This window comes from Monodon monoceros, unplaced genomic scaffold (genome assembly GCF_005190385.1).
Source record: "Monodon monoceros isolate NGI ecotype Baffin Bay Population unplaced genomic scaffold, NGI_Narwhal_1 Super_Scaffold_18, whole genome shotgun sequence".
In the NCBI taxonomy this organism is placed as follows: Eukaryota; Metazoa; Chordata; class Mammalia; order Artiodactyla; family Monodontidae; genus Monodon; species Monodon monoceros.
This window is the reverse complement of record NW_021703774.1, coordinates 159,243,475-159,257,270: the sequence shown is the minus strand read 5'-3', so window position 1 is coordinate 159,257,270 and position 13,796 is coordinate 159,243,475. Positions and strand designations below refer to the sequence as shown.

The 13,796-nt window shown below is 37.9% G+C and overlaps 1 protein-coding gene across 14 annotated transcripts in view; it reads right to left on the bottom strand.

Annotated features, from left to right (window-relative positions):
* Window positions 1–13,796, bottom strand: part of EYA3 (EYA transcriptional coactivator and phosphatase 3) — a 147,253-nt gene that overhangs the window by 32,874 nt on the left and 100,583 nt on the right. For 12 of the 14 annotated variants that reach the window (XM_029229429.1, XM_029229430.1, XM_029229431.1 and 9 more), the window contains 2 exons: window positions 13,010–13,146; window positions 5,487–5,624 (listed from right to left, as the gene is read on the bottom strand). In XM_029229429.1, coding sequence (XP_029085262.1) covers window positions 5,487–5,624; window positions 13,010–13,146 — 275 coding nt within the window. The remainder of the gene's footprint in view (window positions 1–5,486; window positions 5,625–13,009; window positions 13,147–13,796) is intronic. The other 2 variants (XM_029229438.1, XM_029229440.1) reach the window with 1 other exon arrangement.

The window sequence follows — 13,796 nt, the reverse complement described above, 5'->3', positions numbered from 1 at the left end:
ACAAAGAAGAGTTAGAGTAATTTGTCCACAGTCATGGGGTTAAAGGTAGATAGTCAAAATGACAACTGTGATCTCCCAATTCTTCATCCAGTGCTCTTTCTTTCCTCAGAGTCAGTGGCTGAGCTAGGGATCAGATTTTGTCACTATCCAGGGAGATTTTCTTTTCTACAGTACTCCTTCCCCCAGGTAAACTAAAGGATTCTTGTTTACTTTCTTAAACCCAGTACCTAAATGAAACAGATTTTATAATTTATAGATGATATTTTCTTCCCATCAATATTTTTTCCCTTAAGGGGGAAGTCCTAAGAAATCATTGTATATAAGCTAAATGACTCTACAAGTAGTTTTTAATTATTCTTGTAGGAAAAGAACTTTGAGTACATTCCAGATTCTATTACCAGTACATTATGCTAGGCAGGCCTGCTGGCTAAACATAAGTGATTTAATGTGGGAAAGAAAATGAAGTATTTAATCTCTTAAGTTTATCTCTCCCAGCAAACTCCATTTCTAGATCAATTTTTCTTTAGCCCTAATCCTAACATATATTCCTCTTTTCCTCCCATTTACCTTTAATTCTATTCTACCTTCTTAATGATTTATAAACGGTTACAGGTACAACTCATTCACATCTGATATCTGCACACATGGGGAAAAAGGTGCTCTGACTGACAAGGTAGTTTTATAAATTTAACAATTTTCAGATCACTTACAGAATTGGGCTGGAGGTAAAAAGGCAGACCTTACAAACAACTGGCCACATACTCTTAATTATCCCTGACAGGAAGTTTAATGACTTGATTAGCTAGTTGTTGATACCAAGTTTTTAACAAGTGCAGTACTAAAAATCACAAATTCCTCTCAGCAATAGTGGCTTCTATTACAGGAAATGTTGGGCTGCTAACCTAGAAAGTTTATAGGGCTCAATAACAGTTCTTTCTCCAACTCAATCAAATCATTTCTAACATGTGTTATTCATTCATTCATTTGTTCATTAAACCAGGGTCTACTATGTGCCCAGAAACAGTTCCAGCCACTGAGGAGTAGAGTACTGAACAAGACAAAGTCCCTGCCCTCATGGCGTTTAAATTCTAGTGATAAAAGTTAGATGATAATTAAATAAATAGTATTTATTTAGGCTCTTGTAACCAGCATTGAACCCAAGCTAAACTCATTTTAAAATATACACAATCAGGCTTCCCTGGTGGTGCAGTGGTTGAGAGTCCGCCTGCCGATGCAGGGGACATGGGTTCGTGTCCCGGTCCGGGAAGATCCCACATGCCGCAGAGCGGCTGGTCCCGTGAGCCACGGCCGCTGAGCTTGTGCGTCCGGAGCCTGTGCTCCGCAACGGGAGAGGCCACAACAGTGAGAGGCCGCGTACCGTAAAAAAAAAAAAAAAAAAAAAAAAAAATACACAATCACTACATGCTGTACCCCCTGCACAACTATGACTAGAAAGCCAGGCACCTCAAAAAAAAAGCAATGATCATCCCACATAAATATACATCTAGGTCTCAACAACAACAAATTCAACTGCAGATTTAAAAAACAAAAGCAGCAGCAATAAAATATGCAACAAAAATAAATTTAGAGGCTAAAATAAAACTCAAGTGGTAACTCCTATTGATATATATATTTAAAGACTATTAGCTCTCCAAATGCCAATGGCATGGCCAATTGTTTTCCGATAGTTCCCACTCCTGTTTTGCAACAGAGCTGTGAAATCATAGACAAAGCTTCTGAGAACCATGCCCCACTAGAGATCCACCTGAAACAGTCAGGATAGAGATAGCTTTAATCAGAAGGCTGTGGTTATAGAACTGTGAGAGGCACAGTTGAATTAAGTGACATTGCCCCAAAGCTGGAGGGTAAACCCAAGGGTTAATGGCACATAGAAGTTGGTGCAAGATTTAGTTTCTACCCACCTCTCTAATTTTATGAATGTTTCTCTACCACCCATGCTCACCCAGCTTTCGAGTTACTCAAAACAAGAGAGACTCTTTCTCACTCAAGGACCTTTGCAATGCTGCTCTCCCTGCCTGAATTGTTGTTCTCCCTGGTCTGTCCCTCTTGCCCTCCAGCATGATCATTCCTTCTCAGCATGTCTACTTCCAGAGAGACTCTCTCTGGACTCCTCTATTAGAACTAATTCCTTTCTTGTTTTCCCAGTCACAACAACCAATTCTTTTTTCCTCTCAGAGCACTTTTCAAAACCTATTAATTTACTTGTTTGTTTTCTGCCTCCCCTCCTAGTCTGTAAGCTCCATGAAGGCAGAATCTTACTACCTTATTCATCACCTCCAACGTCTAGCAAAGCACCCGGCCTACAATAGGTAAAGCTCAATAAATACTCGTGGGATTCATGAATAGCATGTCAAGGTTATCAAAAACATGCAAAGTGTGAAAAACTGCAGTCAAGAGAATCCTAAGGAGCCACATGACAATCAAATGAAATGTGGTGTCCTGGATGGGGTCCTGGAACAGAAAAAGGACATCAGGTAAAAACTAAGGAAATCTAAATAAACCTAGGATTTAATTAATAATAATGTACCAATATTGGTTTACTAATCATAACAAATGTTCCATTCTAACGTGAGATGTTAATAATAGGGGAAACTGTGTGCAGGGCAGGGAGATATATAACTCTCTGTATCATCTGCTCAATTTTTCTACAAATCTAAAACTACAATAAAAAATAAAGTCTATTAAAATACAAAACAAATCTCTTAGTCAACAAAAGGCTCTTGTGTGTTACCAACACTATCAGAGCCCAAAGACATTCACTGAAATTCAAGGTTGGGTTAAAATTAATTCTGAAATTTCTGAAATTAATTTTGCTACTTGAATTTTAATTATTTAAATCATCTCAATTGAAGAAAATAACCAGAGATTGGGCCACACAGTCACAGACACTCTAGGAAAAGGTTGATATAAAGACACCAGATCTATTTAATCAAAGGGTTTTCATGAGCATTGAAGTATAAACTAAAGAAAAGGTTTTGATCAGAGCTGATCAAGCCAGAAGTGGAATTTGCTGTAATTTCCCTAACTTCCCCTGGGAAGATGGGCTACTGTCAATTGTTGAAAGCTTCTGGAGGGGATGAGGGGACATTGCTGTTTCGACCACTTAAAAAAAAAAATTAATACAATGCTCCTTGTTTTTATTCCGTGGAATGACTGGGTAGTTACACAGGGGGGAAGATGAAGCCCTGGAGAGCTCACATTAATTATCTGTGCTAAAGGAAATGAAAAGTGGGGGTGAGCAGAGTGATACTGATAGAGGAGGATCCAGGTGATTCAAATGTGCCAGTAATACCCATATTTCCTTTTAGCCAATTGTTACCACTTGCTTTCTACCAACTTTTTCTCAGAATAAATGGCAAAAATTGATAACTTGATGGTTCATTTCTGCCTTAATTTCTACCCTTTGCCAAAGTTCTAATGGCAATATAATGGGCCAATAGGTTAACCAGAAAATGGAAGGGAAATGAATTTAAATACTTGCAAGTATAGGTTCTCAATTATGGGGGTTGATATTGATACCATGACTTCTACATTGAAAATCATAAACATTACACCCACGTGCTGGGGTCAGGCTGCCCAGCTTACATCCTTGACTTATTTACTGTGTGTCTTATGTGCCAAATCTGTAAAATGAGATTAATGACAGTACTTCCCTCATAGGTGTGTTGTGATTACATGAGTAACACCTATCTCTGCTAAAATAATGCTAAGCACATAATATGCACTTAACAAATACCAACAGTGATCATTATTAGCACAATGGAGGAAATTGGGTTAATTGATCTAAAGGGAAAAAATGTAGTAAAAGGTAAGAAATTAGGATAGTGGCAAATGAGGTTGAAAGCACAGCTTCATGACTTTTTTAAAGCAATGGGTCTTAAAAGACCCCCAAAAGGTGGTTCCTCTTGTTTTACAAAGAGGGAGAAGTAAGCACAGCTATCAGGTTCCTCAAATTCAAGGTACAGGTACAGACGAGTGGTGGTTCTACACCTTGGGAGAGGATTATTAATATAAAGGAAGAGAACTCCTTGCTTTTCTTTCATGACCTAGCTGTAGTCATCAGAGATATATCAGTTTAGGAGGGACCTGGCTACTAGATTTGCCTGTAGTTGGACCCCAAAGCCTACCAAAGTAGAGGAACACTTTATAAAAATGAAAGGGAGTAGAGGAGAAGGCAAAGTCATGCTCTTCAGTTTTTTTCCTCCTGGTTTGTTCCCATTTTAGAAAGAAAGAAGGGGGAGGGGACAAACATAAAAAGAAGGGAAAATAATTAAGAGGAGACTCCGTAAACAATAAGAGAAAAAGGTAGCTCAGAGAAAGGTCTTAGGAATGCAGTAACCAGTTGTTCCCAACAGACTAAGAAAAAGTAGTCCTCAGTCATTTTATTGAAAACAGTTAATACTGAAAATCAAAATATTTTGTTTAATATAATCTACATCAAAACAGTTTTTCATCATCAAAGTTTATATTTTAAGAATACCTAGGACTGGGCTTCCCTGGTGGCGCAGTGGTTGAGAGTCTGCCTGCTGATGCAGGGGACACGGGTTCGTGCCCCCGTCGGGGAAGATCCCACATGCCGCGAAGCGGCTGGGCCCGTGAACCATGGCCGCTGAGCCTGCGCGTCTGGAGCCTGTGCTCCGCAACAGGAGAGGCCCGCGTACCACAAAAAAAAAAAAAAAAAAAAAAAAAAGAATACCTAGGACTGGTTTTATAAGGAATAATATTTAAAAGCTGGGAGAAATCAGGAGAAAGGAGGCAGATGAGAAGCCAAGTAGATGGACATTAATTCCCAATTTGGAGCAATGATAAATTCCCTGCATTGGACTTGGAAGGGTAAGGAATTAACTCCACAGTGCCTTTTGAGTTTCTTTGTCTTCATTCCAAATAGTCCTGTCATAATTCTAACCTTTTAGAGGAAGAACTCAGGAAGGCAGAGATGTTTAGAGTTCAAGCTTTAATGCTATGCTTTCCATCACAAAATAGAAACAACACTGAATTTTTTGAATGAGAAAAGCTCACCAAGAAGTAGTAAATGGGGGTGGAGGCATAACAAAAACCACAGCAGAAAAGCAGCACACATCTCACAAAGCAGCACTCAATCCCACTTTCCAGTCTATTTGGACTTCACATAAAAGAAGTCAGCAAAGCTCTAACCCATGGAGTCTTCTGCTCATTTACAGGACAAAATGCCACTGAGAACAGACTAGAACAAAATTAGACAGGTTTTCTGGACACCAACGTGCAAAAGAGGAGTCTTCAATTCTATTAAGCAGTTCACAAAAGCTTAAACTACTTATGAACCACACTCCTAGGTTCTAGTTTGTCTAACACAAAAAGCATGCACAAATGCAAATATCCTACATTACCCAGTATGTCTGGAGATACAGGTAGATTAAAAACAAAAAACAATAATAATTTTTTTATAAAAACAAAAAAACAAAACACACACAACCATGCCTGTTTACCTTGAATGGGATAAGAATAATGTGCTGGGCTTGGCTGGCTTGTGGTTAACCCTGTAGTGCAGGTAAGAACACTGTGTTGACTTGGAGATGGAGTCTGAGTTAAACCACTTTCAGGTTTCATACCTGGCCACAATGCACCTGAATCAGATAAATTGGACCAATTACAAACAAAACACTGGAACTGAGGAGCATGGTTATGCTTTCAAACATCAGCCAGTAGGTTTAAAATCAAAATCTTAAAACAAAAATAAATTTGCTTGTAAGAGAAAATTATTGAATCTCCCGCTCGTAATATACCACAAGCAAATACAATTTCAAAGAATTGGGGAATGGGGCCATAGAAACAAAAATCTTGTCAAAAACCCAATAGTGATATGTATGTATGTAAGTTCACTTCAATGGATGGGGAAAATCGATCAGCATTCAGAAAAAGGGCTACTGACACCCTACCATTGTTGTAGAGTGCCTGACATTCCTGTAGTGATAAATCATTTATCTGCATTGTCTAGGTAGGAGACATTCCACATACGTTTAAAATTCACTTACCCATTAAACAAGCACCAGATTTTTCTAAAATGTATGTATACTTCTCTGCCTTCTTAAGCTGGTTATTTTGTTACCTTTATTTCTTCTGATTAGGAAAGACATACCTGCTTACTTTTATAAATTAAAAAACGTTAACAGAAATATAATTTCTAATTTTTAGAAATATAAAGTCATATATAATCCCACCATCCAGACTTAACTGCTATTCAGTTTGCATAAGAGTCACTCAGATTTCTTCTGTTTACTAATCTTTTTTTTCTTCTTTTTAATAAAAATGGGATGTTACATGCTGTTCATAATTTGCTTTTCCACATAATACCTGAGACATATCTTTCCCTGTTAGAACATATAATAAGACATCATAGCTATTCAGTTTTGTTTTTATCACAATGCTCCTAAGTGACAATCTTTCTAAAAAATATTTATATCCTTTCCTGCCTTCTTAGCAGGGAGGAAATAGTGACCATACCTTTTCTCAGATCTATACTGTGCTGTGCTATGTACATTACAGAAACATCCCCAGAGGCTACTGCAATATGTGAAGACATTTGCTTAGTACTAAGTAGAACTCAATTACAGTTCTATGATTTGAAGGCTCTTGTATCACTTTGTCTTTTCTCTGTGATCTGTCACTTCTTGACAATCTCCTGTTTCTGGCTGTATCTCCTTTTTCATTTGCAGTAAACTAGGAAACCATTAAAAAAGCTTGCTTCTACACGACAGCCTAAGGATATCCTTTATGAGTGAAGAGTTTTTGTCATAAAATTTTTTTTTTTTTTTTTTTGGCCACGCTGTGCAGCATGCGGGATCTTGGTTCCCCAACTGGGGATCAAACCCATGCCCCCTGCATTGGGAGCATGGAGTCTTAACCACTGGACTGCCAGGGAAGACCCCAAGTTTTTGTCATAATTTTGGCTATGCAAAAGTCTATTAAAAACCTCACTGTAGGGAGGAGATATGGGGATGTATGTATAGGTATAGCTGATTCACTTTGTTATAAAGCAGAAACTAACACACCATTGTAAAGCAATTATACTCCAATAAAGATGTCAAAAAACAAAACAAAACAAAAAAACCCTCACTGTGCTCTGAATAGTTATAGCTACGGGATCAATATAGTTGAAGCTGATAATTAGGCCCAAGAAGATTCATCAAACACATTCCAGGTAAGAAATCAATACCAAGGTCAGCCACAGATTCAAATTCAACATTACCTCACTTCATATACTCTTAATCTGATAAGAAATTTATAAATATATAATGCTTTGAGAGTAAGGACCTCTGCTTCACCAGGGCCCTCAGATATCTTAGTGTAACTCAGATCTGTAAAATTTGTTGATAAGTAAATGTAAGAATAGTAAAAGGAGATGTTAGGGCTTCCCTGCTGGCGCAGTGGTTGAGAGTCCACCTGCCGATACAGGGGACGCGGGTTCGTGCCTCGGTCCGGGAAGATCCCACATGCCGCGGAGCGGCTGGGCCCGTGAGCCATGGCCACTGAGCCTGCGCGTCCGGAGCCTGTGCTCCGCAGCGGGAGAGGCTGCAACAGTGAGAGGCCCGCATACCGCAAAAAAAAAAAAAGATGTTAAAATCTGAAAAGGTTCACAGTGGAACATGGTAATTGCCTTGTCTCAAACTTTTTTTTCATTGAAGTATAGTTAATTTACGATGTTGTTAGTTTCTGCTGTAGAGCAGTGATTTAGCTACACACACACACACACACACACACACTTTTTCAGATTCTTTTCCATTATAGATTATTACAAGATATTTAGTATAGTTTCCTGTGCTATACAGTAGGTCCTTGTTATTTACCTATTTAATATACAGTAGTGTGTAAATCCCAAACTCCTAATTTATCAAGCTAAAGCATTAAAAAAACAAGACATATTCTTTTCTCACCTACTAAACACATGAAATAACATATCTGAGGAGATTAAGGAATGCCAACATCTCTATAGCACAAATTAGGAGGGTTGCCCTCCACCCCCTTCCACCCCTTGGTTCATGATGATTTTCAGTCTTGCCCAGGTAAGCCACAGCTTAATTCCTTGTTATGGCTGACATTTAACAATAAAAAATATTTGAGAATGTAGTTTTTTTAAACATTTATGATGTGAAATTTGAATATTAGTGCTAAGATTCTTGGTGGTTGACTATCACACTTTTTAGAAACATAGAAACAACTTGCCTTTTCAATGTCACAATAACTTTCAGATTTATTGTAATCAATGTGTTTTTTTCCTAAATAGGTTCTGAACCTGAGGTGTTGGGTTTGTAAACATGTTTATTATTACACTGTCCTAAAATACTATCTTACTAATAAGAATAGTATTAACTGAGAGAGTTTTGCTAGTCTCATTATTCAGTATGTATTTTTAAAGTTTCAAAATGTAAAATTTCTATAAACTGGTCCATCTTATAAGGTCAGAAATTAGTGCAAAATGTCCAAGACAAGTAGAGGAAATAATAGATAGTTTTGAATGTTCTGGGGCAGAAACATAAAGTAGCTATTGAATATTATTTTATGAAGAACAGAGGAATAAAAGACAATATGGACACTGCCTCCAGTATCACTGTAGCCCTGCTCTTTAAGTGTGTGTGTATCTATCTGTCTATCTTCCTTTAAAAGCACTCTTTGCAGAATTCCAAGTAACAAGTAGCATGACCAAATGGTGTGACTGTAGAGCACTAATGCCAGCAGCAAAGAAGAAATGAAATCCCGGCTTCCTGACTCCTGGTCCACTGTTCTTTGCCTACAAGTAAACTTTCTCAAGTCATTTTAAGTACCAAGAGCCTGATGTAGAGCAGCAGCTGATCTAAAAATGGCAAAGGAAGTCTGCCCCTGAGTGCTGTTCTCGTGCTGCCCCACAGTGGGGTCTTATCACAAACTCTACCCAAGTTTCTCAGCACAAATACTTCCCCCCTATTGGCTAGTCACTAACCAAACTAATCTGAGCAGTTCACTTTGCAGTAATATATATCAGAGTAGTGGAAATTTAGAGAAGATTAGTTTGGTTAAAAATCGAAGTACAGGGCTTCCCTGGTGGCACAGTGGTTGAGAGTCCGCCTGCCGATGCAGGGGACACGGGTTCGTGCCCTGGTCTGGGAAAATCCCACATGCCGCGGAGCGGCTGGGCCCGTGAGCCATGGCCGCTGAGCCTGCGCGTCCGGAGCCTGTGCTCCGCAGCAGGAGAGGCCACAGCAGTGAGAGGCCCGCGTACTGCAAAAAAAAAAAAAAAAAAAAAAGAATCGAAGTACATATAAATGCTAAAAAAAACCACATGAAAGAATATCTTGTTGATTTAATACCTCACTGGGATGAGCTCTTATAAATACTAAGTAATTTAATCTGAGTACTTTTGTTAACTATAAGTAGATGTATATTATAGAAAATTTGGAAAATATAGAAAGTGAAAAGAAAAAAATTGCATAGTCTCATCACACACACAAAAAATACAGACAGGGCTTCCCTGGTGGCGCAGTGGTTGAGAGTCCCCCTGCCGATGCAGGGGACACGGGTTTGTGCCCCAGTCCGGGAAGATCCCACATGCCGCAGAGCGGCTGGGCCCGTGAGCCATGGCCTCATGAGCCTGCGTGTCCGGAGCCTGTGCTCCGCAACGGGAGAGGCCACTACAGTGAGAGGCCCGCGTACCGAAAAAAACCAAAAAAACAGACAATTCTCACTTTTGCACGGGACTGTGTTAACTGAAACCTGTACACATTGGAACTGTGTCCTCACTTTGCATGATTCCTTGGTAATTGAGATCAAATCTGTAGTGCCTGTACTGTTAACATTCAGTTTTTCTTCTAAATTATTCTTTATGTACATATTTTTAAAAACTACTAACTTGGTATATTATATTGTATTTTTAGTTTTATATACTGCTTTTTTCAATTAATAATAAACTTTTTTCAAGACACTAAATATTCTTTAAGAATATGATTTATAATGGCTACACAGTTTTCCATTCTATGGATACACTGCAATTTAACATATACCTTTCAATTCAATATGTCTGTTGTTTCCAATCTTTTGCTATTATAAATAATGCTGTGATGAATATCTTGGTAGTAGATTTTTGTGGTTATCTCTAATTAATTCCCTAGGATAAATCCCTAAAAGTAAAATTACTGAGGGATATGGCATGAACATCCTTAAGACTCTTAATACATACTGTCAAATCTCCATCTCATATTAAAGTTCTTTTAAAAGAAGGTAGAACAATGGCAGTTAAGCCAATCTTTTATGAGCCCCTAAAAACGAACGAGTACCCTTTCTCTCACACGTACTCATGCAGATCACTGGAACCTCAAATCTTCATTCTACCATCTCACCAGATTTCTATATAGCCCTGAAAAGATATGACCACCATTCCTTTACTTTTAAAGATTAGTCATAATATGGGTTTCCTAGATTTCCTCTAGTCTTTTCTCACTTCTTTAAAAGGAGGAAACTTTTAAATTTCAAACTCAACTGTGAGATTAACTTTTTCATACAGACCTAAATTTATGAGCACTTCTGGAATTAAACAGACCGGGGTGCACTTCTAATCCTAGGCATTTACTAACTGTATGACCTCAGGTTAGTCACTTAATCTTTCTAAGCCTGTTTCCTCATCTATAAAAAGGGACAATGCTGCCACTTACTTTTTAAGGGTGGTCCTGAGGATTACATAAGAAAGTAATGTAAAGTGTGAAGCACTCATTCTCAGCATACTGCTTGCGTAGTAAGCACTCAATATTATTACAATATATTATTACTGTATAAATATATAACATACAATCATATTACGGTAAGATTTTCTAAAGCTCTGTTTACATCTGAAATAAAATAGCAGACTAGCTAATCTAGTTTTAGTGCTAACAGGCGACACTAAGATAATAAAATTACCAAAATCTTCACAAGAAAAAAAGAAATGGAGTCTTTTTTTTAACTGAAGTGTAGCTGATTTACAATACTGTGTTAATTTCAGGTGTATAGTATAGTGATACAGTTTTTTTGTTTTTTGCAAATTATATTCCATTATAGGTTATTACAAGATATTGGGTATAATTCCCTGTGCTATACAGGAAGAAACGGAGTGTTTTACATCTGAGTGATATAAAAGAAAAGAAGCCATGTGTTAAAACATAAGAAAATGTCTTTCAAAAATACAGGCACTTTAAAAAGCATTACACACACACACAAAGTATTATAAACATTTCCTTAAAATTTCCTTTATAAAATTTAAGAATATGCCATACCTATCATTCAAAGGCAAATTAAGCTAATGAACAGTTCTCTCTGAATTACTGATAAGAAAAACTTATTAAACAAGTTTCCCTCACCCCCAATTATTAAACAGAAATAGATTAATAAAAGAGCCTGTTATAACCAATATTTCTTTATAAAATAAACACTGTTTCCTTCAAGTTTTTAACAGGGATCTACCTATTTTACAGATTTTTCTTTCTTTCTTTAAAATGAGAGAAATGCTGTGATTATAAAAGATACCATAATATCTAGGACCTATATGCACATGGCATTGTGCTAGGTATTCCAAAATCTGAGTTCAGAGATATAATAGGAGTTTTATTTAACACTGAACAGCAGGATCAATCAACTGTTCAACAATGTCATAAAGCGCTTTTGGCTTTCTAATAAAGAATTTAAATCAAAACAGAGAGTAAAAAAAAAATGTGAAATACTTTATACTTGCTAGCCTATTGTTAGCCAGCTGTTGATAAATTAGCTTTAATATATGCAAAAACAAACACAAACATATTCACAGAGTCCTGCTTCCAAAAGGACTGCTCAGTCTTGTCTGGTTAAATACATCAGAAACATAAAAGTTCAGTATATACCGACAGGCACGAGGCATGGGTGTACAAACAGGAAAACAAGAGCATTTCTGTTTCTCTTCTCTCATGAAGTTATCAACTACCACTACCATTAAACATAACCCCCAATTTTTGTTTCTAGTAGTTATCAGGAGCTAAGGAATGCTAACAAGCCTCAAGATAAGAAAGCTGTCAGTATCATAAAAGAGCAGCCAAATCGGCCAGGAAAACTAGGAATCTCAAAACCAAAGGCAAGCAACACCCAGAATCTGTGGCAATCTGTTTGAAAGATTTTTCTAATTCCTAGCTAGTTTCAATAAAGGCTACACAGTTATAATTTTATTAACATATTGAATATTTTTTTAAAAATACAGTATTTTCTTAATTTTCTGACACCAGTTCTAGGAAAGCAGGGAAGGGGCAATGAGGCACACTGACAATATCTATCAATTCACACACACACAGAAAAAGCGCAGCTATTAAGTGCCCAAAGAACCTCAAACTGACTTCTAGTAAATCATTCTAATTTATAGTTCATGTACAAGATACCTAAAACCAAAGAACAAAATTCTCTGTGCACATGATAAGGTTGTACAAAACTGGGGATTTCCCCCTCTAAGACGACTTTCTGGTTCAGCAGAGCAACAACTGATCAGTTTGGGGCAGCAGGGAAGGAGAGGGAGAAATTGACAAAACAGAGCAGGGTTGGTGGGGGCAGAAAACTATAAGGTATATTCCATCCGGAATATGTAGATTACTTGGTTTTAGCAAGAAATTAGCCACCTCAAAATATATTTGTCATGGTATCATGTTTTGTATGGTAAGTCAAATCAACTGTAATTCCTCAAAGAGTTTCCAAACACTTGAAGATTCCAAGCTTTACAGTCAAGACTTAGTATCCTGGAAATAGCTACATTATGGCAGATAAACAACTGAGTATTGAGAAGTTATGATTTTATATGACATGCATCAAATATACTGCTGGAAAGTTGCATACCCAACTTCTATCACACCTGTGCCTGAGCAGGTGCTCTGCCAAGAACAACGTGGCATCTCTCAGCTTCCTGATCAGCCGTGCTCGCTTTTGGGGGAAAGACGGAAATTTCTGGGGGATAAAATCAACATTCTTAGCAACTCCTCACAATAGAATGCCTTACCGAAAGGAGGTAGTCCATATGTTTGGGTTGCCTGAGGGTAGACAGCATAGGGTTGAGACTGCTGCAGTGGCTGATACTGAGTCTGCCCAGGGTAAGCAGTTTCCGAAACAGGAACTGAGAGGATATGTGCATAAGGTCTAGAAAAGTTCAAGAAAACAAAAACTTTCATGTGAGAAAAGTAGGGGAAATAGCTAATACCACTAACAGCAAAGCCTCAGCAATGAGGAGACTAACCTGCCACATAAAATGTCTCTTACTATGGTCAGAAAGTAGAATTCTTTTTTCCTTTCCAGGTTCTACTGTCACCTACCTAACAATTTTACAGAAAATTTAATAGCTTCAAACATCTTCCTCCCAAGGTCCAGTTACTATGCCTCAAACATTTGTGGTGTGCCACATGCAAGGCCCTATGTGAGATGCAAGTATGGACTAAACTCGTTTATGCCCTTATGTCTAAATATAGAATAAAACCCTAAAATGACATAAAACTGGACAGTTTATGGCTCCATTGGCAATTGGCTCCATTCTCCACCTAGCCCTCTGGGCCAAACTAAAGTTCTGAGAGGGAAAGTAGGACTTAGAGAAGAGGGTGAGGCTGGCAGAGAAAAGGCAAGCAACCATATTAGAAAACAGGGAGTACAGGTGTGGCCCAATATCCCCAGATCGAGCCTATAAAATAGAAGTCACATAACTAATAAAATCCAGGAAGTTCTAGACAGGACACAGAATTGCCCCGCTGATACTTAAGCCAGAGTACTGCCACTAGTTGGTGCCAACCACATCAGGT